Source organism: Orbicella faveolata, unplaced genomic scaffold (genome assembly GCF_042242905.1).
Source record: "Orbicella faveolata isolate gen_17 unplaced genomic scaffold, um_ofav_v1 contig_24, whole genome shotgun sequence".
Classification (NCBI taxonomy): Eukaryota; Metazoa; Cnidaria; class Anthozoa; order Scleractinia; family Merulinidae; genus Orbicella; species Orbicella faveolata.
Window position 1 is genome coordinate 31,397,206 of NW_028301552.1, and position 25,295 is coordinate 31,422,500.

The window sequence follows — 25,295 nt, forward strand, 5'->3', positions numbered from 1 at the left end:
CTACCGCCATACTTGTGTTTCAATAAAGCGCTGCAAAAACATTATGTGATTGTTACACAACGAAACAATTTTTCCAGAAGGACCGCTAGCCAAGCGGAACGTAAATCTCGTTCCCAGATCTCTTGTGGACGAAGCGAACGAGATTAAGCGGAACGATGATTCCTCTATGTGAATTTCCAGGCACGCACTGAAATTATCTAACACAGCATGTGATTGGTTGAGTCACGATCCCGCGTAAAATTACTGGGCAATCAAACCAATAGAATGTGTTGTTAGATAACGCCAGGTATTGCATAATCTTAGTCCCCAGTCTCAGGTGATTTGCGCAATTTATAATGGCGGGATGGAAGTTGTTTTATGCATGTGACAAGATTTGCCCGTAGAACAACTTGGGAACATACGCTTCGATTAACAAACAACGCTAATTGCTTTCATTCAAAGATGCCTCCGACAATAAAAGTAAACGATGCTTTTATCGATTCCAGAGGTGAGGCCATATTGAACTCTTTTAAGTTGAAAATGATGTTTACAGGACGTGATTTTTTTGATCGCATGTTTTCGTGTGATCGTGATCTTATCAGATGTCGCGGAAGAGATAGAAGCTACGCTGAAGAAGAGAATAATGATTCTTGATGGTGGAATGGGAACGATGATACAAAGTTATCATTTCGAAGAAGAAGATTTTAGAGGTAAATGCGTTAAAATAAATCATATTACTGCATGATAGTTGTACAATTCTGTTGTGTAACACACAACTCTCTGCGGGAAGGGTTTCGCAATTTGTTAACGTGCACAGCACCTCGAGTATTGGACATCATTTTCTAGACCTTTACATTTGTTTTCAGATCAACTTTGATTTTCTCAATTTACTACAAAAAAGTAGATTTCAAGTTTCAGATTTATTATTTATCTGATGTGTTTATGTCACGCAAGAAAAAGGTTTCCCAGCTCTTTCAGTAAAATCACTTCACGTAATTTAAAACAGCTTTCTGAATGGCACCTTTGTTATTTATTCTTATAGTGTGTTATTCAAAGAGTCGCATTGAGAAGGTGATAGATAATTGAAAAATGCTTCAAAATATGATTAAAACACGACAAAGAGAAAACCAGTTTTCAACATTTTTTTCTTAATAACAAAGCTACATATCGAACAAGTGCATTATACATGTGTTTGCTAGATCCTCTAATAAACAATTGCAAAATATAATATCTTATCCCCATAACGAGTTAAATAAGACTAGGTCATCATGAGAACACCAGCAAGAAAGATATTGGACATTATTATTCCACTTGTTTTCTCTTGTTTCATTATTTTACATTATTTATTACCTCACATTATCTTTCATGACAGGAGAAGAATTTAAAAATCACTCGCACAACTTGAAGGGGAACAACGACTTTCTCAGTTTAACAAAGCCACATATTATTGAGGAGATTCACAAGGTATTATTTTCCATAATTTGTGCTGACTTTGAAATAGTTCATTCCTTTCATTTGTCATTACACCAACCTTAAAAGATGTAAAAGTGGTATTATATATGGTTTATTGACCAAGCGTGAGGTCAAGATGGCTAGACATTGGCCAAGTTCTATTTTTGCATGTTAGAGACGGAGATAAACTCGCAAAAAAAATAGAACGAGGTCAATATCAAGAAATCTTAACTAAACAAGCTTTGTCAATAAAGGATTTATTATGTGGCTTTTGGGAAATCTTTCTTGCGGGACTCAGCAGGTAGTCCCAAGCGGGCAACATAATGTCATCTTGCCTAATCTAGGGTTTTTCCCTACACTATGGTTTCCTAATAATTACCCTATTTTTCCAGCGGCAAATTAGGTAGTAGTGTAGTAACCATGGTAACCTATTGTTAAACTTAATCACAAAACATCTGTAATGCTACATGTACTGTTATGTAAACTGCAAATTGACTGAAATAGAAGAAATAACCATACTCATCATGTATTCATGTTACCACTAGGGTTACCTGGAAGCTGGATCAGATTTTATTGAAACCAACACATTCAGTGGAACCAGCATTGCACAGGCAGACTATGGAACAGAAAACTTGGTACGAAATTGATAATCTCAATCCTGGACTAAATTAGTTGAGACACTTGAGCTGGACCACGTAACCCCTCATCCCCCATCTCCTCTAATCAATGTTGGAAAACGTTGTGTTTTTTAAACAAGAAGGGAAAAAAATCATGATTATCAACATTGTAAATGGGGTAGGGAGAGAACTTGCTTGGTGTCCCACAGTTTTTTTTCCGGAATTGCTGATATTGAAGCAAGGCTGCCTTCTGCCCTAGGGGAGGGACTCAATTATGAAAAGGTCGGAGATGCTCATTGGAAAATTTGAATTAAACCCCTTAAGGAGACCAATCCGGGCATGTTTCGAGCTTTATGTGACCCCTAAAAGATACCACTTAAAACGGAATAGGCTCGATAACCAGGTGCTGTTTAGGAAAGGAGCCCACACTAGTAGAATGAGCTTGAGAGGTCGCCAGAAATCAAGCCTAAAAACTAAGTAAGAGCATTTCTTTTATTATTATTTCTTCGAGCATAGCCTCACAGCTAAAAATAGTGATGTTCCGTCATTAGCACCCTAAGTAAGACCAGAATCCTAAGCGAGACAAGTATCCCCTACTCATGTAGGCGTGCCCTCCCATCCCAGGGCCTTTCACTAAAAGACATACTTCTATTTCACTCAATAGAAACATAGAAACAATACGAGCTGTTGATGTAGTAATGGTATGAGTAGGGACAATTTTTTTATCGTCAGTAGAAATAAACTAACAAGTTTCCTTTCCTTTTTCTCACAGTGTTTTCTAAAAGAAATAGAAAGCATTTTCTCTGTTTCTATCCATTTCTGAAAACAGTGGTCAGGCGTGAAAGTTTGGGAGAACTTAGAAAAAGCTGTGGATCTGCAGCACTCGCTTGCTTGGCATTTCTGAATCTCCCAAACATTTACTCATTTTTATATGACTGAAACAAAAGACAAAAATAGCAAATGTACATGTAGATCACAAATGAAGATGACATCCTATAACCAAGATTATAGAGTATCTGATACTGTCTAGGTTAAATACCATTACCTGGTCGGAGGTATGTACATTCAGTTTATTTTCTTGGCCTTTGTTATCCTGTTTAGGTTTACAGGTTAAACAAGACATCAGCTGAAATTGCCAAGAAGGTAGCGAGGGAAGTTACAGAGGCCACAGGTACAGTGTATAGTATCTGTTAGTATACAGATTGTGTCGTAATATTATATCTTAAATACTACAATTGAATTACTGGAGGTTGGAAAACTTTGATATTTTATCCCTTGAGACTGGAGACTGATCTAGATAGGGGCAAGGCAAGACTGTAACCTTAAAGCTAGATATTACTTAAATATTTTGAACTTTTTTTATTAATAATAATTTGCAGGTGTGAAAAGATATGTTGCTGGTGCAATGGGCCCAACAAACAGAACACTGTCAATCTCACCCAGTGTGGAAAATCCAGGATACAGAAATATCAGTAAGTCTTCTTACTATCTACCAACAGCAAATGATACTTTCCAAGTACATTGTATATTTGTTAGCCAGATGTAGAGATCAAACAGAAGACTGTTTCTCTTCCTTCAACCTTTGTCGACCTTTGTCATCCTGATCTGATTAAAACTTCTCAATAATACTAGTTGTCATTGTGTTGCAAATGGCAAATTATGATAATTACGTCGTGTGATAGTACACAGTGTACATGTATAGTACAAGGTTTTCCTGAAAAAAAAATAGTTCGTAGAAAAATTTTGTTGTAAGTCTAAGCTTTGCTTCGCAGCATTTGATCAATTGGTTGAGGCGTATGCTGAACAAGCCAGAGGACTTTTAGATGGTGGTTCTGATGTCCTTATGGTGGAAACAATTTTCGACACTGCAAATGCAAAGGTACACAACTATACACTACGTAAGACTCTGTCATTACATGTTAAGGGGGCTCTGTCACAAAATTTTAAGTCATTTTGCACATGTAGCATTATCTCTTTAGACTGTGTCCACTGAGCAGTTGATTAGCAATTTGACTGTCTTGATTATAATAATTTTAATTAAGGAATACAATTTTTAGCCTTGACATTTGCAGTATAACAACTGGTGAGAGAACCGTATATTAAGTGTTCACATTTTCGTCTAAAATGATGAAGTCGCCCTACTCACTGTTGCACACTGTCTCTGTTTAGATTATGGATTTTTCTCTAAGAATAAATTTAACAACTGTGGCCCTTTTTTGATATAAATTCAGCTGTGACTTGAACATACCTTTCATGATCGTTACACACTCAGTTTATTCCTGTAGGCTCTAGCAATTGATGGTCCGCTTTTAACCTTAATATTTCGTAATAAGGGCATAGCTCCCCAGAAATCTGTTTTGTACTTTGGATTGCTTGTCCTTAGAGGTCTTGAACAGGAAACTACTTCAATCAAGCATAATTCAAATTGAGGGTACATGGCTTTGTATTACATATTAATTTTGTATGGTCATTACTTACAAGACAAGATTGAAACACTTTCCATTTTATTTCTATTCTATTTTGTTTTAGGCTGCATTGTTTGCAATTGAACAACTCTTTGAAAAAGAATACAAGCCCGTCCCAATATTTGTAAGTAACAATGAATAATATATTGTCTACTCTTAATAATATTATTTTGTTGAATGCATAATTAACATACACTTCTAGTGTATTTAAACAATACTTCACAGACAGATGGCAGGAGGTGCAGTGGCCTCAGGGTTATGGCACTTGACTGTGGATCAAGTGGTCGGGGTTCAAATCCTGGCCAGGGACATTGTGTTGTGTTCTTAAGCAAGACGCTTAACTGTCACAGTGCCTCTCTTTGCCCAGGTGTATAAACAGGTACCAGCAAATTAGAGAGGGGAGAGGGGAGTAAAAATACTCCTAGTTGCATTATGCTACGTAGAAATTAAAGATAAATGATGGTCTGATAGGTCACTTGGCTTGTATACAGCCTTTTCCATTTACCTTAGAACCCACTTTCAGAGAGAGGGTTTTTTGTGGAATGGAAAAACCAGTGAAAGTGATTTTTTGTTTTTCCTTTGTATCAACTTCAGGTGTCTGGTACTATTGTCGACAAGAGTGGTAGAACACTCTCAGGTCAAACAACTGATGCTTTTGTTATCAGTGTTTCTCATTCCAAGCCCCTGAGGTAAGTCCTGAAGTTAAATGTAGCGTAAAAGTAACAGAGTGTGTTTACTTCAACCTTTACTTCATATGAATTTAATTCTTCAATCCACAATTGTAACTGGTTCATGTAACTGTGAATATTATTAATAATTATTTATGATGATTAGAATGTTCATTACTCAGGTGAGTTTGTAACTAAGGTTTTTTAGGTGTTTGTAAATTAATACAAAATGCACAACCCCACACACAGATGTGCAATAATAATGTTGAAATAAAGTTTTTTTGTTGCTCTGGTTCAACTTTATAGCAATCACATGATTGTACAGTGCCTCCAAGACCCCTCTCCCCTGAAAATCTATCTTCCTGCCATTCTCTCCCATCCCCTCCTTTTTCCTACCTCGTCCTTCTCCTCCCCTCCCCTTCCCCTTGAACAAACGAATTTGTAAAAAAATGTCGTAAGCCAGTGAGCTAATTGTTGGCCACCTGCTTAAATTTTTGTCTCGCTCGTTATTTCTTTAACAGCATTGGACTTAATTGTGCTTTGGGTGCAGCAGAAATGAGGCCATTTATAGAAGCTGTTGGACTGTGTACAACAACATACGTCCTCTGTTATCCTAATGCAGGTAACAAATCTCTTCCATTGGCTAATTCTTATTAATAATATATAAAATATATATATACATATTTTTGTTGGGGAATGGCTGGGTTGATGGCTCCAGGGCTTCAACAAGCAACTGACCAACCAGATGATTAGCCCTGTTGTGAGAGACTAGATTCATGTCTAGTAAACCTTGATTCATTTCAGGTCTTCCAAATACCTTTGGAGGTTATGATGAAACACCAGAGATGACTGCAGAACAATTAAAGGTACATTTATGAAAAAGAACGTCGTCTTAATTTGTGCAGCTAGGTTTCGGTCACCATGCATATGACAACACAATAAAAACCAGATTAATTTTTATTAACTTTTTGGTTTGGATTTTCTGGATTTAGTTCTTTTTGCACTATATTGATCAGTTGAAGTTTCTGTTCATCAGACAGAGTATAGTGCATACCTCTAACGAGGTATAAAGTTGCTTTATTTTGTAACTTTTCTTGTTTGAGGCAGAGAAAATGAAAAAAAAAATCAAACACTTTTTCAAGAAAATGGAGCGCATTAATCTGTATCTGATATGTACAGAGCTCTGTAACTATGTAGTTTTTTACTGTACACAGCGTAGGTTCCCTTTCGTGGATGTACCTATAGTATGCTAATTCTGCTACTTTATGTTATACAGTTTACACTAGCTTAACAGTGTAAAAAAATTTACTTTACAAACATTAACTTTTTAATTAGCACTTTTTATTAAATTATGTACATGTCAATAATCGCTGCTGTAGAATTTTGCAAAAGATGGACTTGTGAATCTCGTTGGTGGCTGCTGTGGAACTACTCCTGCTCACATTAAGTAAGTATACACTGATGATTAAAAATGTCTTTTCTCCATTTGAATTATTGGTAATTAAAGATACTCATTATTAATGAACAGCTTAATTGTACAGATGAGTCATGGAGTCTTAAAATTTGAAGAAATTCACTTAAGTGCATAAAATATCTTGTAGTTATTGGATTATTCAACCTCAACAATCTTACCAATTAAGCAGTACTACATGTACTGGTAATATTGTCTTAGTCAAATGACAAGAACCATGAATGTTATTTACTTATTTTTACATATGGCAGAGAACATGCAAGAATGAATGATAAAAATCACTAAATATTATTACACAGGAGTCCAGGAAGAGAATCTAAAATGTGTCAGTTGGTTTAGGGAATGACAAACGGTATTTTAGTAACAATTTACTCCAGAGTAGTTTTAAACAATTGAATACCAGTAACTGTTAATTTCATTTGAACGTCTCTTTCAGAGCAATAGCAGAAGCAGTCAAACCATACAAACCAAGACCAATACCAGAAGATCCATATGCCAATGCAATGAACCTTTCAGGTACGTTTTCAATCTCTCAACACAAGTTAAAAATTGTAATGTTTTACCCTATGTTATCAACAGTCACGGTTTTATTTGGCCAATATTCATTTTTTTTTTCCTGTGCTATTGGGTGTTAGGTCTCGAGCCAGGTCGAATCACACCAGACACTTTGTTCGTGAACATTGGTGAACGTTGCAATGTGGCTGGGTCCAGAAGATTTTGTAGGCTGATTAAGGATGGAAAATTTGAGGTATATACAACTTGACCATTAACTTTTTTAAATGTTTCAAATAGCTTGACTGTGGAAAAGGATATTAAGGGTAATACCCACCTTCATTTTCTGCCTCCTATTAAAATGTTATAATTTCTGAACAACACACAGGAAGCTCTTGCTGTTGCCAAACTTCAAGTGGAAAATGGTGCACAGATTTTAGATATCAACATGGATGAAGGCATGTTAGATGGAGTGGCATGCATGGCAAAGTTTGTCAACTTGATTTCCTCAGAACCTGAAATTGCCAAGGTACAGTGCTATTTTCTTATTGTGATTAACCTGTACAATAACAGCTCTTAAAGAATGTTTCTGTTAAGTACATGTATGACTGCACTCAGATTACAAAATTCTGTTGTTTTATTTTTTACATAATTTACTTTAATTTACAATTCTAATTTTGGACAGAAAAAAAGTCCAAAAATAAAACCGCGTCCAAAATTTTTACAGCACAGTATAAAACTTCGAAGTAGCTTCAAAGCTCATATTTCCTTTTTGCTGGGCTTTATGGAGCAAACTCTAGTTGAGACAGTGCTTGACATAAGTTGATAGAATTTGTGTAATTTTCTCATTGGTGTTTTCATAAGAACCTTGAGGCTGTAGTACAGGTAAAGCTATCATTTTCACAGATTTTTTCAGTCTAATTTGCACTTTGCAGGTGTAAATTTATTTTTATTAGCTACGTTTCGGCAAACTGTCCTAAATTTTATTTGTCCAAAAATTGGACCAAAATGAGATAAAAAGTGTCTGAAAATTAAACGTCCAAAATAGTACTACTTAGTCCAGCTTAATTAACAGGATCTAAAAATATTGCTGGGTTCAAATTTATGTCATTGTCTTGAGGTAAATATTCAATAATCATACACTTCTGGTATTAATTTAAAACAGAAGAAAATTGGTGCAGCTGTAGTATTAAGTATTTATTAATTTATCTTAATTTTTTTTCGTGGCAGGTTCCTCTTTGTATTGATTCATCCAACTTTGCTGTGATAGAAGCTGGGCTGAAATGTACACAAGGAAAATGCATCGTCAACAGCATCAGTCTGAAGAGTGGAGAGCAAGACTTCTTAGAGAAAGCCAAGATCATTAAACGTTACGGTGCAGCTGTGGTGGTTATGGCATTTGACGAGGAAGGACAAGTGAGTGTTTCCATTAAACGTAAAAGAAACGCTATTTGGTATAATTGTTTGGAAAGCAAAGGCATTGTTGCCTAATGGTAAATGTGCTTGCCTCCAGATCAAGCTGTTTCAGGTTTAGCACTCCGAGTATAAAAGGGAAAATTACATTTTATTTAATTGCATCCAGTTTTGCATTTAAAAAATACAGGGATTTTCTTCTGGTGGGGGGAGATATTTGGGAAGTGAGTAGTCTTTGAAAGGTATGTTATGAAAATCTGAAGCTGATTTTTCTTCATCATTCCCCTTCAGGCAGCAGAGTTAGAAGACAAAATAAGAATCTGTACACGCTCATACAATCTGCTGGTCTCCAAAGTGAACTTCAACCCTAATGACATCATCTTCGACCCAAACATCCTCACAGTTGCAACAGGAATGGAAGAACATAACAACTATGGAAAATACTTCATTGAAGCTACAAGGGCTATCAAGGTAGGAGTTTATCATTATCTACACAATCATGTGCTTTCATTTATAATACATGTAAGGTTTATGATGCCTAGATATTGTGATAGATTCAAACACATAATTGTCATTATAAATACTACAATAACATGTATTAGAAAAAACCCTGTAAGAAAGAGCACATTTAATAAAGCCATACTCCTACATTTGATTGTACTGTATTTGATTGACTATATAATTCAGTAGAATTGCAGAATTAGCATGAGCTGTTGACATAATGAATTAGTGCAAACAAACAAAATTCTCATTTTGGTAACCAAAATCAATAGTTGCTGAGTGCAGGTAGTTTTCCAAAAGAAATTTGTTACATTTTCTCTGTGTTTCTATCAAATTATGGAAACATTTCTGAAAGGTTGTGGACTTCAAAAAGCTGAGGAATTTGAATTTGGCTCATGTTTCCACATGTCCTGTTCTCCCATACTGTTTCCTTTTTTAAATTTTTGTAACTTGATAGCTAGGAACACCGATTGTTTCCTGTTTGTTAAAATTTTATGACTAATAATTTATTGTATTCAATTTTTATTTCCTTTTAAGCAAACTCTTCCTGGTGCCCGAGTTAGTGGAGGTCTTTCCAACTTTTCTTTCTCGTTCCGTGGAATGGAAACAATAAGAGAGGCTATGCACAGCGTCTTCTTGTACCATGCTATTAAGGTTAATAATCAAGTTATAAGGCATGAGAGACGGTGTTTGATGACTTCATAATGACAAGAGCAGAGGTGGAAGAATGACATGCAGCGATTACTGTGTTTTGACAGAACTTGATCTGTTTGGAAAAGTGATGAAACACTGTCTCAAGTGGCAATATGCTGTACAGTAATGGATGGGGTACATTCATGTAACTTGAACTGAGGAGCAAACAAATAAAATTGTTAAAATATATTCTTATGAAAACCAGAAATCTATGTCACAAACATGTGATGGAAGTGTCGGAATGATGCACCTAACATCAAGTCATCAGGGTTCAGATGCTGAGAGCTGCCACTGAGTAAGACACCTACACTGCAACTCATAAGAACTTTCTTGTAAACTGTCATGGAACCCAGAAAAGTGCCAATAGTTAACGTTTGAGAGACTTTCATACCATTTTGCAAGAGTAGCAGGTTTTTTAATTCCATAAGGTGACTTGGCTCTTCTGATTTCATCTAAGCGAATGGAACAGGTATAATCTTATTTTACATGCAATTAAAATGACTTACATTGACTTACGTACAATGGCTTAGACCAAAGAATTCTTGATGAAAATTGTTATAAGTCCAAGTATTTTATTTAATAGAAATAATATTATCCTTTGTAAAAAAACTTTAATTTATAACCTTAAAATAACTGATTTTTTTTTTTGCAGGCTGGATTAGATATGGCCATTGTCAATGCTGGTAATCTTCCAGTGTATGATGACATTGAACCCAAACTACTGCAATTGTGCGAGGATCTGCTGTGGAACAAGGATCCAAACTGTACAGAAAAACTGCTGCAGTACGCACAAGTACGTCACAATCATGAACACATGTGACATCACATGAAAATATCATGCATAAAAAAGTGCACAATCAGGAAGGGATTTCTTTTGCTGACTCAGAGAAAAGTTTAGAATATGACCTGGGCTTTACATGTAGGTTACAAAAACAAGAGATACATTGTATGCATAATTGATTATGTGACATTTACTCTGAAAAATGATTGGCAGAAAACTGAGTGTTTGTAATTGTATTACATGTAAGTGCTTGGTTTTACGAATTTAATGGTAGTGAATATTAACGCCAGTTTCTAACCACACCCAAAATTGTTATCTGGAACTTTGTTCATTTATGAACATGACTGTCACACTGGTACAAACCACAATCAACCCAAAGACTCGTCAAACTGTTTTCTGATATTCCTAATTTTTTTTTTTGGACGCAGGGATTGGGAAAAGGGGCAAAGAAGCAGGTGGTCACGGATGAGTGGAGAAATGGAAATGTTGATGAGAGACTGGAGTATGCCTTAGTGAAGGTGCAAAGATAATATATCAATAATATTGTTTTCCTTCTTGACTTTTTGTAATACCCTGAATAAACAAATGGGTCTTTATGGACTCGATAATTCCTCTGCCTACAAGATTCCTGAGATTAGGTGATGACACATTCTTGTCCCCAAGCTGTTCTTCCTTTAGGCCAGCACTAGGAATCGCAACCTCCATCCACAATCCTCAGACTCCCATTTGAATCTGACAAATCTGATTGGCTGAGAATACTAAATGAATACTATACGCATGCTCAGAAAATCCGGGCTGGCCAGAGACAGCAATTCTTGGTGTCGACCAAAGGATTGAGGCATCTGGGGATGCGACTGCTGATGACGAGGCTCTACAGAAATTAGTTGTAGACAACTGAGAGCTATGATATATCAGAGCTGTCTTATACTGAGGAATAAATAGCTTGCAAATTTGTCATTCGTGGTTGAAAATTCCTCTTTTGTTTCCAGAATAAAGCATACCCTGCCAGTTTTCTGTTTTATTATTTTCTGTTTTTTTTTTTACACCAAGTATGCAATTTATCTTTTGGAATCTTAAGGGAATTGACAAATTTGTGGTAGAAGATACTGAAGAAGCCCGACAGTGTACAGAGAGATACCCTCGTCCACTGAATGTGATTGAAGGGCCGCTAATGAAGGTTAGTAAATATTGTTAATTGTGACATTCTTGGTCAGTTGCCCCCCTCCCCCCCCACCCCACCTATCTGTGTCACTGGAGTTTCAATTTACTGCAGTGTGTGAGAATGACAAATTGTATAAGGATGAAATTATTGTGCAGTGGTGGAATACATTCTTTATAAATTTACTGTTTTGTTTTAAACTAAGGAAATTGAGCTTTTTACCGAGCTTTGGCTATTTCGTTGAAATAGTTCTTCATTTTAGGATCAGTTCCCTTTTTTCTTGGACAGAAGTAAACCCCCTCTCGATAGCATTAATTAAGTTTGTAACTTTCGTGTGTCCTTTGTAGGGTATGGGCGTGGTTGGTGATCTGTTTGGTGCTGGAAAAATGTTCTTGCCACAGGTAAACAGAGGTGATTATTTGGTTGGCTGGCTGACAGATGAACGGAAGAACAGATGGATGGATAGACAGACGGACTGACTGATAGCTGGATTTGATTCGTTCACGTAGCATGCCTATTTAACAATTAGACCCGTAGCCCGCAAGGGCTACGGGTCAATAGCCCATGAGGCGAAGTCGAATGGGCTATTGACCCGTGGCCCTTGAGGGCGAAGGGTCTAATTGTTTTAGTATCACCCAACTAGTCGGGCAGAAAAGGCAATAATAAAGTTAGCAAATGCAAGTTGAAGAAATATTTATTTGGGAATAAAACGAAAGAAAGCGCCACACTCGATTGCGCCAATTTCACTACTCGAGGACTATTACTAATAGTCCTCTGGTAGTGTAGCCAATCAAAATGCAGGATTTGCATTAGTCCACTAGTTGGGTGATACTAATCTGTTGTATGCTAACCAATCAAATAATTTCCAACAGGTGATCAAATCTGCTCGTGTTATGAAGAAAGCTGTAGGCCATCTGATACCATTCATGGAAAAAGAGCGTGAGGAAAGATTGGCTGAGATGGGAGTTGGAGCCGACGATGACCTTTCGGTAAGTTAACAATATCTTCTCTGACCATTTTAGAGGGTGTATGACCTGACTTGTCACAAGTCGAAAGTAGCGGCTTAATTCTCCTGACATGATTTATACAGTGTTCAACTGATAGGTACAGGTAGTGAAAATAATGAAATGTTGTGCTGACATTCAGTTTGTGAAATGAAGGTTTCATTTGACCAGTTATTAATTCAATGCGTGTTCTTGTATTTCAGAGCCGTTACAATGGAACTATTGTCATCGCAACCGTCAAAGGAGACGTGCATGATATCGGCAAGAACATTGTGGGGGTTGTGCTGGGATGCAATAACTACAGGTAAATGACCGGTCAGTTGAGAAATTAGTCCTACAGTGTACATTAAGGAAAATCCGGCTAGTTTCCAGCTGTTATCATGCAGTCAAGTAGTATGAGTGTGATGAAACCCTACCAGTGTTACCCAACTCTCTTTTACAAGTGAATATATGACAGACCGTATAACTGAACTGCGCAGAAAGATATGAAGACATGATTGATCATCGCAGTTATATACACAATTAAGCAGTTGTGAAATTAAAGCGTGAAAACATTTATTTTCTTCTGTTCAGTAGGTGGACATCCCTTGATAGACTTGAGATGCTGTATATTAGGTGTTAGTTTGTAACGAAATTTTTGGCCTACCTTCTGGCTAGTGAATTACTCAGCTATTCATCAACTGGAAGCTGATTAAGGGTCATTAAAAACCATAGCGAGTTTGTCAAGCTGTCGTTTTGAGCGTTAGGCCTTGGTGAGAGCAAAGAGTCTACGCCGATGACGTCACTCTAAAGAGTTCCTTGGTCTGTCTGTGATTGGTTTTAAATTTTGGCGCGTAAGTTTCAACCAATCATGGACGCGATAAGGGTCGCTTTAGAGTGACGACGTCAGAATAGAATTTTTCGCGTCTCTGAGCTCTTTCGAGCAAGGGAAGAATTAAGCGAACGAAGACAGATTATTTTTATCGACTCAGGCTTTAAATGTGCCTAAGCTATTCATTTACCATTTGTCTGGAGGCAGTATTTATTTACCATTCTTTCTGTTGTTTTGTCTGCAGGGTTATTGATCTGGGCGTGATGACACCGTGCGAGAAGATTCTACAAACAGCAATAGCAGAAAAAGCGGACATCATTGGTTTATCAGGGCTGATAACTCCATCACTGGACGAGATGATACATGTTGCTAGAGAAATGGAAAGACAAGGTCTCAAGATCCCGCTGCTTATTGGAGGAGCGACAACTTCAAAGTAAACGTCAAATTTTAACTGAGGACCCGCCCACACTTACGCGCGTTCGTTTGAAAATGCATACTTTTCGATGCGTTTTCGTCTATTGTCCACACTAAACGGATAGAAAACGGAGGCCTTCGAAAACGGTTTCAAAAGTGGAGCCTTTTGTTAACGCATCGTTTTGAAAACGCTGCGTTTCTAATGTAGATAGGTGAAAACGGAGGCTTTTGAAAACGGTGCCGAGAAAAGCGTCATATACTGTCGTTTCCATCAGCGTTTTCGGATGTTTTAGTGTGGACGCTTGGCGAAAACGTATCAAAAGTATGGGTTTTCGAAAAAAAACGGTTTAGTGTGGACAGGTGGAAACAAAACGAAAACGCTAGTGTGGTCGAAAATATTTTGCTTCGTTTTCGTCGAGACGAAAATGGATACTTGTAAAAAAGATGCTACTTTTCACCTCTAGAAAAACATCCACCTTGATTTAGTCTTTTAGTTTGTTTGAACAGTTCTAGATTGTGCGAAACGATTGTTTCACACAGAACATTATTATTCAGGTATATTGTTGAATTTTATTTTCCAGGACTCACACAGCTGTGAAGATCGCTCCACGTTACACCGAACCAACTATACACGTGTTAGACGCTTCGAAGAGTGTTGTAGTGGTAAGATGACTGATTCTAGATGGCTACTTTGCCTGTTTGGTTTCATGAGGTGATATATGAAGTACATAACGTTAGAAGCACTGCAAACTGTTGTTTCGTTCGTTAAGAACGCTGCTACAATAGTGGCAGTTGTTTTGAAATTCGAAGGTAAATCTTTGTAGATTTAGGTTTGTTGGAAAGCACGCAATACCATTTTCTGTTTTACATGCATTTTGAACACCTGAATTTCTAAAAACGTGAACCTGACGTGAACAAAACTAAATAAAATCAAACTGACCACATATTCCTTTGCAAACATTTCCTACATACCCTACCATAATGGGCCACCGCCGAAAAACTGATTACTAATTTATATGACTGCTTTACAGTGCTCGGCTTTGATAGATGAGGCATCCAAAGAGGACTTTGTGGAAGAAATAAAAGAAGAGTACGAAGAAGTTAGAGATGAACATTACGATTCTTTAAAGGTACGAAATATTTACTTATGTTCAATTTATTGTTGCTTTTTGTTTTGCCACCCTAAAATTTACTCAACCCCACAATTTGTCTTGTGTCGGTAAGGATTTCTCCAGGGTAACGTGAGCCAATCATCGATGATTGGCTTACGCATCTTTTCCCGCGCTTGGCAACACGCTGAGATTTGATTGGTTGTTGCACAGTTATTACGTTACGTTGAGACGCTTTTTGAAGACTTCAACTGGTTTTATTTTATGGCAGCCGTTATGAACGTTTTTAATTTGTTTGCAGGATCGAAAGTACTTATCTCTGGAGAAAGCTCGATTAAAGAAAGCTAATTTGGACTGGGTTGACTTCACTCCAGGTATGATCTTTCTGTTCGTCAAGTTTATTTATTTTTGCTACAATCGGCTTTCTCAGTTTGACGGATAGAATCTATCTGTGAGGTTCTTGTTTCAAAGGCAGATGATGTTGACTTTTGCATACTTTCTGCTCTTTATACCACGCACTGATGTTCAGAAAAAATGTTCAAATGTTGTTGTTTACACTAGTCAATGCGCTTAGCTACACCTAGCTAGTAGAGTTAGATAAATTATGCTCGAAAATTAGAGCATTATACTTTTGAGTGTCACTCCGGCGTAATTTATCTAACCCTACTTGCTAGTTCACAGGCTTGCCACTTGAACTGAAAGGAAACAAATATATCAACTAAAAGTAATAGACTTTAAAATCCCAACTGGCGCCGTGAGGCACACTAGTTGGCTATTTACAAGTATGACCGAGGAGTTGAACTAGGGTCTAGCAAGACACGCGACCTCCGGATTTCAATTCCGGCGCCCTAACCACTCGGCCACACAGCCTCCAATGATACTCAATCAGAGATAATATTTTTGAATTTTCTGATTATCTAGTTAGAAATTCTGTGGTAACTGTTGGGTGTGAATGAAGTTGTTGTTTAAGAAAAGTCTCGACCAGACCAAAGTCTCGAGGTTTGCTGTGTGAGAAAAGAGAATCCCTCTCTTTAGATTTATAAGTTACTAACTTGAGTAGTCATTTTAATCATTATTTCTGTCATCTGTGTTTTTAGTTCGTCCTTCGTTCTTGGGTGTCAAGGTGATAGATGACTGCGAGTTAACTGACTTGATTCCATACATTGACTGGAAACCCTTCTTTGATGTGTGGCAACTCAGAGGAAAATATCCCAACAGGGGGTACCCTAAGATCTTCCAGGATAAAACTGTGGGTGAGTACTGACGGTCAGACATCTATCAAACCAAAGAACATCAACGCCATTTTGAAACAGTTTGAAACACACTGGACTAGAATTTAGTTACAAAACGTCACAAAAGTGCAGCGGAAAGCCAACATACGAGTCTGTAAAACATACTTAGAACAATTATTGTCGATTGCACTTTGTATATTTGGGCCTGAACGTAGAATATGTTCTAGTTTTAAGTAAATATTTATATTGATGCAACGGCAGTTTTCGCGGGTTGTGAAACAATGCCATTACTTATCTGAATGATCGTTAAGAAAAAAAGTTCAAATGTAGCAATTCCCCGAAAGAAGTGGCCTTCAGAAAGTGGTCATAAAGTTTCATGGTTGTAAATCCGAAACTAGTGACCTCCCAAAATTAACGACCGTCTAAAAATAACTAAAGCAACTCAACTTTCCGCATAATTATAGTTGAGCCCCGCTGATTGGAACTTGGTTATTTCAACTTCCCCGTTATTTCGAACTCAAAATTAATTCCCTTGGATTTGCCCGAGGGTCATTTAAGATCGGATAATTCGAACTCTCTCTATTACTATCTCCCCTTAGAGTTCGAAATAATGGGGTTCAACTGTATACGATTTCTGAGTGAGAATATCCAACAATTTCTCCCCCATCCAGTAGCAATTTCAACTGTGAGACTGATTTAACAGTTGTACGTTTTCTTGACTAGGTGACGAGGCCAAGAAGTTGTTTGATGATGCTGAAAACATGTTAAAGAAGGTCACTGAAACCAAATCACTGCAAGCGACTGGAGTAGTGGCTTTCTTCCCGGCTAACAGTGTGGGTGATGATATCCACGTGTTTGATGACGATAATGCACGAAAAGGCTCACCACGAGCCGTGTTCTATGGCTTAAGGCAACAGGTACGCATGCGCTGGCTAATGTAGAACAAATTGAAGGTAGTTATGGCGTGCAAAATAGCTTTGTCAATAATTATGAAGTTTGATTATTAATGGTGCTTCGTGTGGGCCCGTTCCCGGCTCTGGTTTGTTTTAACAACGTAGGACGCAAAGTCATCGTAACGAAGATACATAGGCATCAAAAACTGTTGTCAGACTGAGTAAACAGATGTGTTCCAAAAAAAACAAAAATTAAATAGATGCTTTTGAGATTTATCCGCAAAGTTCCGTATTGTGCGTAAGAAATATGTTATTGAGACAAACCGGAATTTCTTGGTTTCTCAGAATGTACTCTTTGCTTTAATCCCCAAATTTATCATTCCAATGTGTTTCTTTTAACATTGTTTTCTTTTGCAGGCCGAAAAGGAGCATGGTGTTGAGGACCCGTACTATTGCCTGTCAGACTTAGTAGCGCCGCTGGACACAAATGTCAAGGACTACATTGGCTGCTTCGCTGTGTCTGTGATGGGGGCTGAGGATATGGCTAAAAAGTACGTAAAACACGAGAGATCATGTTTCGTTACATTTCCAAACACCGAGTAGAGAATTGAATGATTTGCTTTGCTTAAACTTGATGGATTAGTAATGAATTTGAGAAACGCTTTTATGTGGCAAACTGACTTGATAGGTCGATATCTTGTATCCTTATGGCCTCCTTCCCCACCCCCCCCCCCACCCCCCGCAAAAAAAAAAAAAAAATTCGCTTGCAAACGAACATCAGTGTGCGTTTGACTAAACAGTTCATTTTGGCAATCCCAGCAGTCTTTAGTGTGAACAGTCGTTACTTGAGTCACAGGTTACATAATGACACAGTGAGAGTAATTTGTTCGCAGCGAGCGCGAAAGTGCTTTACGGTATGGGACGTGGTTAATAAATCCATTGTGTGAAAAAGCGTTGACTGTAGAACAGAACTTTTTGTTGGCAATTGTCATTGTGTGTGTTATTTGATAGCTCTGATCACCACAGCGCCATGTGCAAGAGTTGAGCTTCAGTTTCTTCAAAGTTGATCCGGGATGCTTGAATGCACTGTAAACTGGGTCAGTTCGGTTAGCCTGCTCGCAGGTTCCCGGCGAGGACGGAAAAAAATTTCGGCAAGCGCGAAACAAAAGAATTCCGTTAAATATGTAAACTTCATTTTCTTGTTTTAGATTTGAAGAAGATCTCGATGATTACAGTGTTATTATGGTGAAGGCGCTTGCTGACCGCTTAGCTGAGGTCAGTATCCTCTCGGAATGCTCTATTTATACTTCGAATCTCCAATCATACTCGTGCTCGTGGCAACTGAAACTATATCTCTCCTATGCCATTTACCGGGCTTTGATTTCCATCTTTATTTATTTTATTTTTAAATAGTTTCAAATATATTCTACTTGAGAAAAGTGAAAAAAGTATGTACAGTTGGACTCCGCAAATTCGAACTCGGGTATGTTAAATTCCGCGTTATGTCTAGCCTGCGAACGCAGACGTATTTCCGGCTGTCACTTGGTTCCGCCGAAAAACAACGTCTGCGAACCCGAGCCAGGAAACGATTTCTGTGACGTAATGACTTTTGTTTCTCCTTGGCCAATCAGATTCCATGATAGAATGAAACTCGAGTGCTCCTCACAGCGAATACCTCGAATTCAAAACCATTTTCCTTGGATTTTACCCTTCAGTCATTTACTATCGGTTATTTTGAACTTCCGTTATTTCGAACTATTTTTCTTTTCTCATGAGAGTTCGAAATAGCGGGGTTAAACTGTATATTGAAGTCTGTGACGGCTTGATCTGTCAGCTTGAAATTTTATTTACGTAGCACTGCATCTCTTTTTTTCCCTTGTTAAAACATAAAATCTACTCTTGGTACCAGGCTTTTGCTGAGGAGCTTCATGAACGCGTTCGCAAGGACTTGTGGGGTTATTGCAGCGATGAGATACTAGATGCTAAAGACTTGCACAGAATCAAGTACCAGGTGATTACTCTGGCAAATTCTCCTTACTAGCCTAGTTCATGTTCTGTTGTACTGGTTAGGAGTTTATATATGTACATCAAATTAACAGACGGTCTGCACTCGTTGAATCATTCTTCCTCTGTTTCAAACGGTAATTTTTAAGTGCACGCAATTTCAGAATGAGCTGAGCTATTTTAGTGATCTTTCTCTTTATTCTGTTACATATGTAGTTGAGTTTGTATTGACATGGTAATGAGAAAATAGATGCTAAATCGATTTTCGAATTCAAAGATCAAAAGAATATCATACCAAAGAAATAGGTCCAAAATGCGTACACTTGTCTACGTTGACTTATTCTAAAAACATACTCTTGAAAACCTTTCGCGTTTTTCCACAGGGTATTCGCCCAGCCCCAGGTTACCCGAGTCAGCCGGACCACACTGAGAAGTGGACCATGTGGGAATTAATGAACTGCGAGAAATTAACTGGAATCAGGCTCACAGAATCGCTTGCAATGGATCCTGCTGCTTCAGTGTCTGCAGTATTTTTTGCTCATCCCAAAGCTGTTTACTTCTCGGTGGGAAAAATCTGCGAAGATCAGGTAACAAGACACTATACGCTTAATAATCAAACGAAGTAAGACAGCATTTAATCGTTTGTCAACAAGCTTTAAACCTAAAAAAATTCCAACTTTTTGTTTGCAAAATAGTGGGAAACATAAAATCACATAAACTGTGGCTTAACCTGCAGGCTTAGAAATTTAGGGCGACCACGCACCGTTTACAAGGGTCTTCATGATTCGCCAAACCAAACAATAGGTATGCAAGACAAACACTGCCCCTAGCCCTAAAAACAAAAGAGGTGCAGATTAACAAGGACGAATCAAAAGAGAAGTTTTAAAGAGCTACGGGTCATCTGGAAACTTAGAACCAATTTCCACTTGTGCAATATTGGACTGACAACATTCGCCGGAAATAAACAGTTTGTCGACATTTATCAATCTCCATTGATTAATTATTTTGTTATTGTTGTTGTTGTTTAGGTAACCGATTATGCCGAGCGAAAAGGAATGCCTGTGGAAGAAATCGAAAAATGGCTTTCACCGATTCTATCCTACGACAGAGATTGAACCAGCAGAGGATTAAATATTTTATATACAGATAGCAATGTCCTTCGGGAACTCGCTTCCTTCTCAATACCAAAATATGAGCCGTCCTTCCCAATCACGTGATTTTTGTGGCATTCACGTGCTCTTTCCACAGGTGCATGTGCTGATGCTGATTGGTCAGGTGCTGGGCTCGTGTCCATCGTTGACATGAAACAAATGCGTAAAGGACGAGTTTCTTTAGAAACAACAGTTGATTTTAACATTGTGCTGACAAACCAATCAAGATGTCAAGAGAAGATCATTTTAAATACGTTAATCTTATTATGGCAAGGGCACGACGTTTTAAAGATATTTATGACTTGGATTCTGAAATGTATCGTCCACCATATCTAAACATTTACCACAAACCGTCATGCGAAGAGGATATTGAAAACAAAAGTATACGTTACCTTAAATGGAGTAACTGCTCTGTAAAGCCCTTTGAAGGCTTATTTATTTTAAAAATGTTTGAGCAGAAGATTAAAAGAGAGGGGGAGGGGTGGGGAGACCCTTAATTAGCAAAACGCTAGGAGTTTATCACTTTGTATCTCATTTATTTGTACATTACATTGGATCAACGTGATTATTGATTACGATTGTTTTTGAGTGTTAACTATAACTCGAGTTGTAAACAACAACAGCAAACTAATAATAAATGACCCCAACACATTCCGTCATTCCCACACCTGAAAAGGAAATGTATATTAACAATAAATCTATCGACAAAAGATATGGCGATGCTGTCAGTTCTTCCCGTCAAAGAAGCCTATGTTGACTGTACGTTGTGGTTATGTGTTCAGTCCATTCCTCGGAGACCCAGAGGCAGTAAGTGAGGGGGGAGGGGTGAGAAGTCGAAAGACCTCTAGCGAGGACTCCCTGGGGATGGAGTCTTACCGCGCCACTTCCAAACAATTCTGTGAATGCTGGCTTCTGATTGGGAAAAGAAAATCCTTTGTATTATTCTGCCCAGTTGACAGGTAGCAGCTAGGTTAACAGTAAGTTTTGTATGTTCTTGTACGAAGCGTACACAAAGGGTTTTACCTGCCTTAGGATAAGACAAGAAAAGACGCCGGACGGACCGAAATTCAGCTTATTCAGACAAGTTATGGTCCTAAAATCGAGATTGTGCTCTATATCACTGCCTCAAAAAAAACGGACTCTAATTAAGCTCATAATTATGCTTGACTCGGCTCTTATGCCCGTAGCTATGCTGCAGACAATCTACTCTCTGCAGTGAATCAAACGTGACAAACACAACAGTTCAAACAACTTGGAAAGTGATCAAATTGAGACACAGTCCCTCAAAAGAACAGTGAGAACAAGTCGAACGTGCTTAATTAATAGAAAAGAAAACTGCGCAGCGCTTTATTAAAAATGGCTTGCAATTTATCAATTTCTTCTAGTAACTAAATTAGTTACGAAAATAAACGACATAATCGTTTTCTCGCAAAATCAAGTTTCATTATTATGCTGGCAGTATGCTTGACGCTATGTAGAATTAGCCGGCATAATTAATATTTCGGCCTCTCTCTGCTCCCTGTGCAAGCAAAAAGTAATTTGTATTGGTAATCGTATGGATGCGAGTGCAATGTAACAAATTGACGTCAGTTTTTTATGCGTCTGTCCGCTTATGATAAATTGCGTCATAACATTGTCAAAGTGGCTGTGGAACCACTCGCCTGCGGCTCGTGGTTCCTCAGTAAACTTTGACAATGTTATGACGAAATCAATAAGAGGACAGACACAAAAAACTGACGTCAATTTGTTTTTTTACAATAACAAGACCCCAAAATGGTCAATTGCCGGGGATAAATGAGGGGAAAAGACGCCGTAAACTTGCCGTAAACAAAGATAAGTGAATTTTATTCAAAATGACGCGAACATTGTCAATGGCTTTTCTCGCTTTTTGATTGGCTACTTACAAAAGTCCATAAAATCTCATTGGTTAAAAAGTTGGCAGTTTGACAGCTGAAAGTTGAACTTGAAAGCTTGCACAAATTAAAATTGTATCCGTCTGTACTCTTATTGATGATAAAAATGAGCCAATCAGCGCGCGAGAAATTAGACAGTTATTGTAAAAAACGTATTGAGTTGTGGACGAAAAATATCAAAAAGTACGGTAATTAATTTTGGGCGCTATTTCCTCCGCGCTACATCCGCAAAAATCCACGCAGCATGTACGCGCGTGTGCCACACGCGATGGCGCAATTTGTTCTAAAAATAGAAAAATTGTCCCATATCATAGCGACAGCCCCAATACTAGAAATGGCGCACGCTTACGGTCTCTGTCCCCGATTATGGCTCCTGGTGAAAACGAAATACCGCTCAGGCATAACACAAACACAATGATATTTACCACACGTGGTTGTGTTTGGCCACTGAAAACACTGGATCCAGATTGCTGTTTTCCCGTTTTCCCGTTAGTGTACGAATACAATTCTATTGGAGCGCATTTCAACTGAGTGTCGTAAAACCAGAACCAAACCACTCAATTGAAAACCGCTCTAAATCTCGATAGTAATACAGAACTGCCTCCGGAAATGGCGTAACGAAGAGAAATTCACATTGCAATAAAATAAATGAATAGGCAATTTTCCTTTTTTTTCCTCTCGTGTTGTTTTCTAAAAGAAATGGATTATGAGAGCGAGGATTTTTTTATCAAGCATAGAAATCGAGAGTGAATGACTTGATTGTTTGAGTATAAATCTACTCGAGTAGCAAACTTCATCTAAATCTTCTTCACAGAAACTTCAAAAAAGCAGAGACGGCCGTCATTTTGTTAGCAACTGCACACGGCTAGGCTACTCACTAACTACAACAGAATACACAGTGAGCAGGGAAGCCAAGAGAACAGTAATAGTGATTGAACACAGCATTTACCACAACATTTATGCAACCGATAAATTTGTTTGTTATTGTTCCTATCTGTACTGAGCAGGACTATATCCCGGGGCAACTTTTAGGGGTTTCAAAAGCGGTTTTGCTATATCTCTTAGAGTTTTCAGCCTCATAAGGTCTGCAGCGGGAGTTTTTTCGGTACCTTTCAGGGTATTGAGCCCTAAAAAAAATATATGGCAGGCGACAATTGATAATCAACTTTACGAGTAGAAGGTATCCAAGCATATCGTCTTTAATGCTATTAAAATCTTTGAAAGCGTCAATTAATGTGTTGTTTCAGAATTGGTACCTCTTAGGGGTAAAAAAATTCAAGCCACGCCCACAAAACAGGGTAGGGGTTCTTTTTATTATTCCCGGAAAACCCTGGTCCTTTTTATACGGAGCTCCACAGAGACCATAGCTACTGTAGTTAGTGCCACTTCCTGTGCGTACAAAGCAGAGATGAAAAGCCTCAAACAAAGCCTCAGCAGTGATTCCTAGTATGTCTTTTCAATTGTCATTTACGAAATAGGATTGAAATTTGCTGTGACTCTTCTCAGAGGCCTAAAACATTAAACATAACGCATTTCCTTAGCACTTTCCACATTTTCAATGCAAAATCATGTTTTAAAGAAACACTTACTCCCGACTTATCTGACCCAAGAAAAGACAACTTCATTTTGAAATTCATTCTGAAATTTTGGTCAAAATTTGAACTGTCAGCAGATTATATGTTACAGTTTTCTGATTTCTCGTCATGGATTGTAGAGGATCTTTTCTTGTTTTTGTTTTGTTTCTCTGTTTTGTTTTTCACTAACGTTAGAACTTTCTCGTTAATTACCCACTCTTCACGCACTTTTTGAACTCAGGCAAAAATATCAGGGATATCGTTCAAAAAAATTGGATGTGCAGACAGTGAATCCCGATTTTTTGAACTTCAAAGGGAAAGGAAAATTGCTTTCAAAAATCGAGTGTAATTTTTTCGAGAAACGGGATAAAATTACAGTGTTCAACTGAGAAGAGGGAGAAGACTTTTGGAGCTCGCTACCTTCCTTAAAAATACTGGTTAAATTTGGAATTTATGCTCAGAATCATGAAAGCGTTATTTCTGAGGCTCTGAAATATGAAACATTTCCGTGCAGAGCGTGGGCCTCAGTAGCGTTCACTGGGCACTCGGTTCAAGATACCTAACTTAGTAACCCCCAGTGTTATGTAATAATGGCGGCTACTCTCATTTAAAGGGGAGCTTACTGGAAGGAGCGCGCTAAATTGAATCATCACGTTTGATAAACGGTATCAAATGGTTTTGGTAAATGGCCTTAATCATAGCATAAGTAATTAAATAACAATAGATATCATCACAGCACATTCCGTCATTCTAAACTTGTTTTATTTGTCCCACACCAACAAAAGCAAAAGATAGCAAAAGATATAACCGATTAACAATAATAACAGCAGCAATATCCAAAGCGATGCCGTGGATTCGAACATAATCCCTTGTAATAAACCCCGTTATGTTATTTCCAAAGCTGTGTTTACCCAGGCCCCATTCAAAAGCTGTTGCAAGTAATCCCCATTTTTATCCCCGGCCGATCTGTTAACGGTGGATCTGCAGGAATAATGATAATTAGTAATTAGGTTAGGTTTGTATTTCTAAAGATCTTGTAGGATTGCTGATCACTCTGCGGTGCCTTCCGTTATAACTAGAGCTTGTTTCATCCACGGTGTAAAGCATAAAATGTTATTAACCGATCACCTGATCTAAGAGAAACAGCCACAAACTCGTGAGCAGCACATATACATGAAAAGCATACCTTATAAAAAGATGTCTTCATTTCTAACACACTACACAGCCAATATTAATTTGATAGGTTCAATACTTTCAAGCCACGGACACTTTCTTTCCCCAGCTGTCCAGAGTACCAAATTTTGAGCGTTTTTGTTGGGCTTAAGAGTTGTTTTGGAAGAACAAAACTCTACAGAAAAAATTAGTTCACGTAACACTAAGGTACTTAGAAAACCCATCAAGGTGTTCTTAATTACACAAGGAACATGGTCCAATATTACCTGCCAATTTCGTTTCCCAGGACTTTGTTTCTCAATACCCTCCTGTTGAAACATACATAA

The 25,295-nt window shown here is 37.9% G+C and overlaps 1 protein-coding gene and 1 pseudogene across 2 annotated transcripts in view; one reads left to right on the top strand and one right to left on the bottom strand.

Moving 5' to 3' along the window:
- Positions 1 to 288: 288 nt before the first annotated feature.
- On the top strand, positions 289 to 21,021 carry LOC110064984 (methionine synthase-like). The gene is made up of 35 exons (XM_089291597.1): positions 289 to 487; positions 582 to 689; positions 1,352 to 1,443; positions 1,977 to 2,066; positions 3,150 to 3,219; positions 3,428 to 3,520; positions 3,821 to 3,927; positions 4,578 to 4,637; positions 5,108 to 5,202; positions 5,703 to 5,803; positions 5,986 to 6,047; positions 6,561 to 6,628; positions 7,089 to 7,168; positions 7,288 to 7,400; positions 7,533 to 7,673; positions 8,375 to 8,560; positions 8,849 to 9,028; positions 9,596 to 9,712; positions 10,404 to 10,544; positions 10,961 to 11,050; positions 11,611 to 11,709; positions 12,039 to 12,092; positions 12,564 to 12,680; positions 12,899 to 12,999; positions 13,751 to 13,939; positions 14,502 to 14,583; positions 14,952 to 15,050; positions 15,331 to 15,403; positions 16,127 to 16,282; positions 16,985 to 17,178; positions 17,572 to 17,705; positions 18,363 to 18,429; positions 19,064 to 19,165; positions 19,542 to 19,745; positions 20,187 to 21,021. Exons 1-35 carry the CDS (start codon positions 358 to 360, stop codon positions 20,271 to 20,273), a joined length of 3,882 nt encoding a protein of 1,293 aa, XP_089147723.1. The 5' UTR covers positions 289 to 357; the 3' UTR covers positions 20,274 to 21,021.
- Positions 21,022 to 24,541: 3,520 nt separating this feature from the next.
- The window catches only part of LOC110064998 (netrin receptor UNC5C-like), a 7,918-nt pseudogene continuing 7,164 nt past the window's right edge, over positions 24,542 to 25,295 (bottom strand). Inside the window, exons 6-7 of the transcript XR_016208121.1 lie at positions 25,236 to 25,277; positions 24,542 to 24,777 (exon numbers count right to left, since the gene is read on the bottom strand). The product of XR_016208121.1 is annotated as a netrin receptor UNC5C-like (transcript). The remainder of the gene's footprint in view (positions 24,778 to 25,235; positions 25,278 to 25,295) is intronic.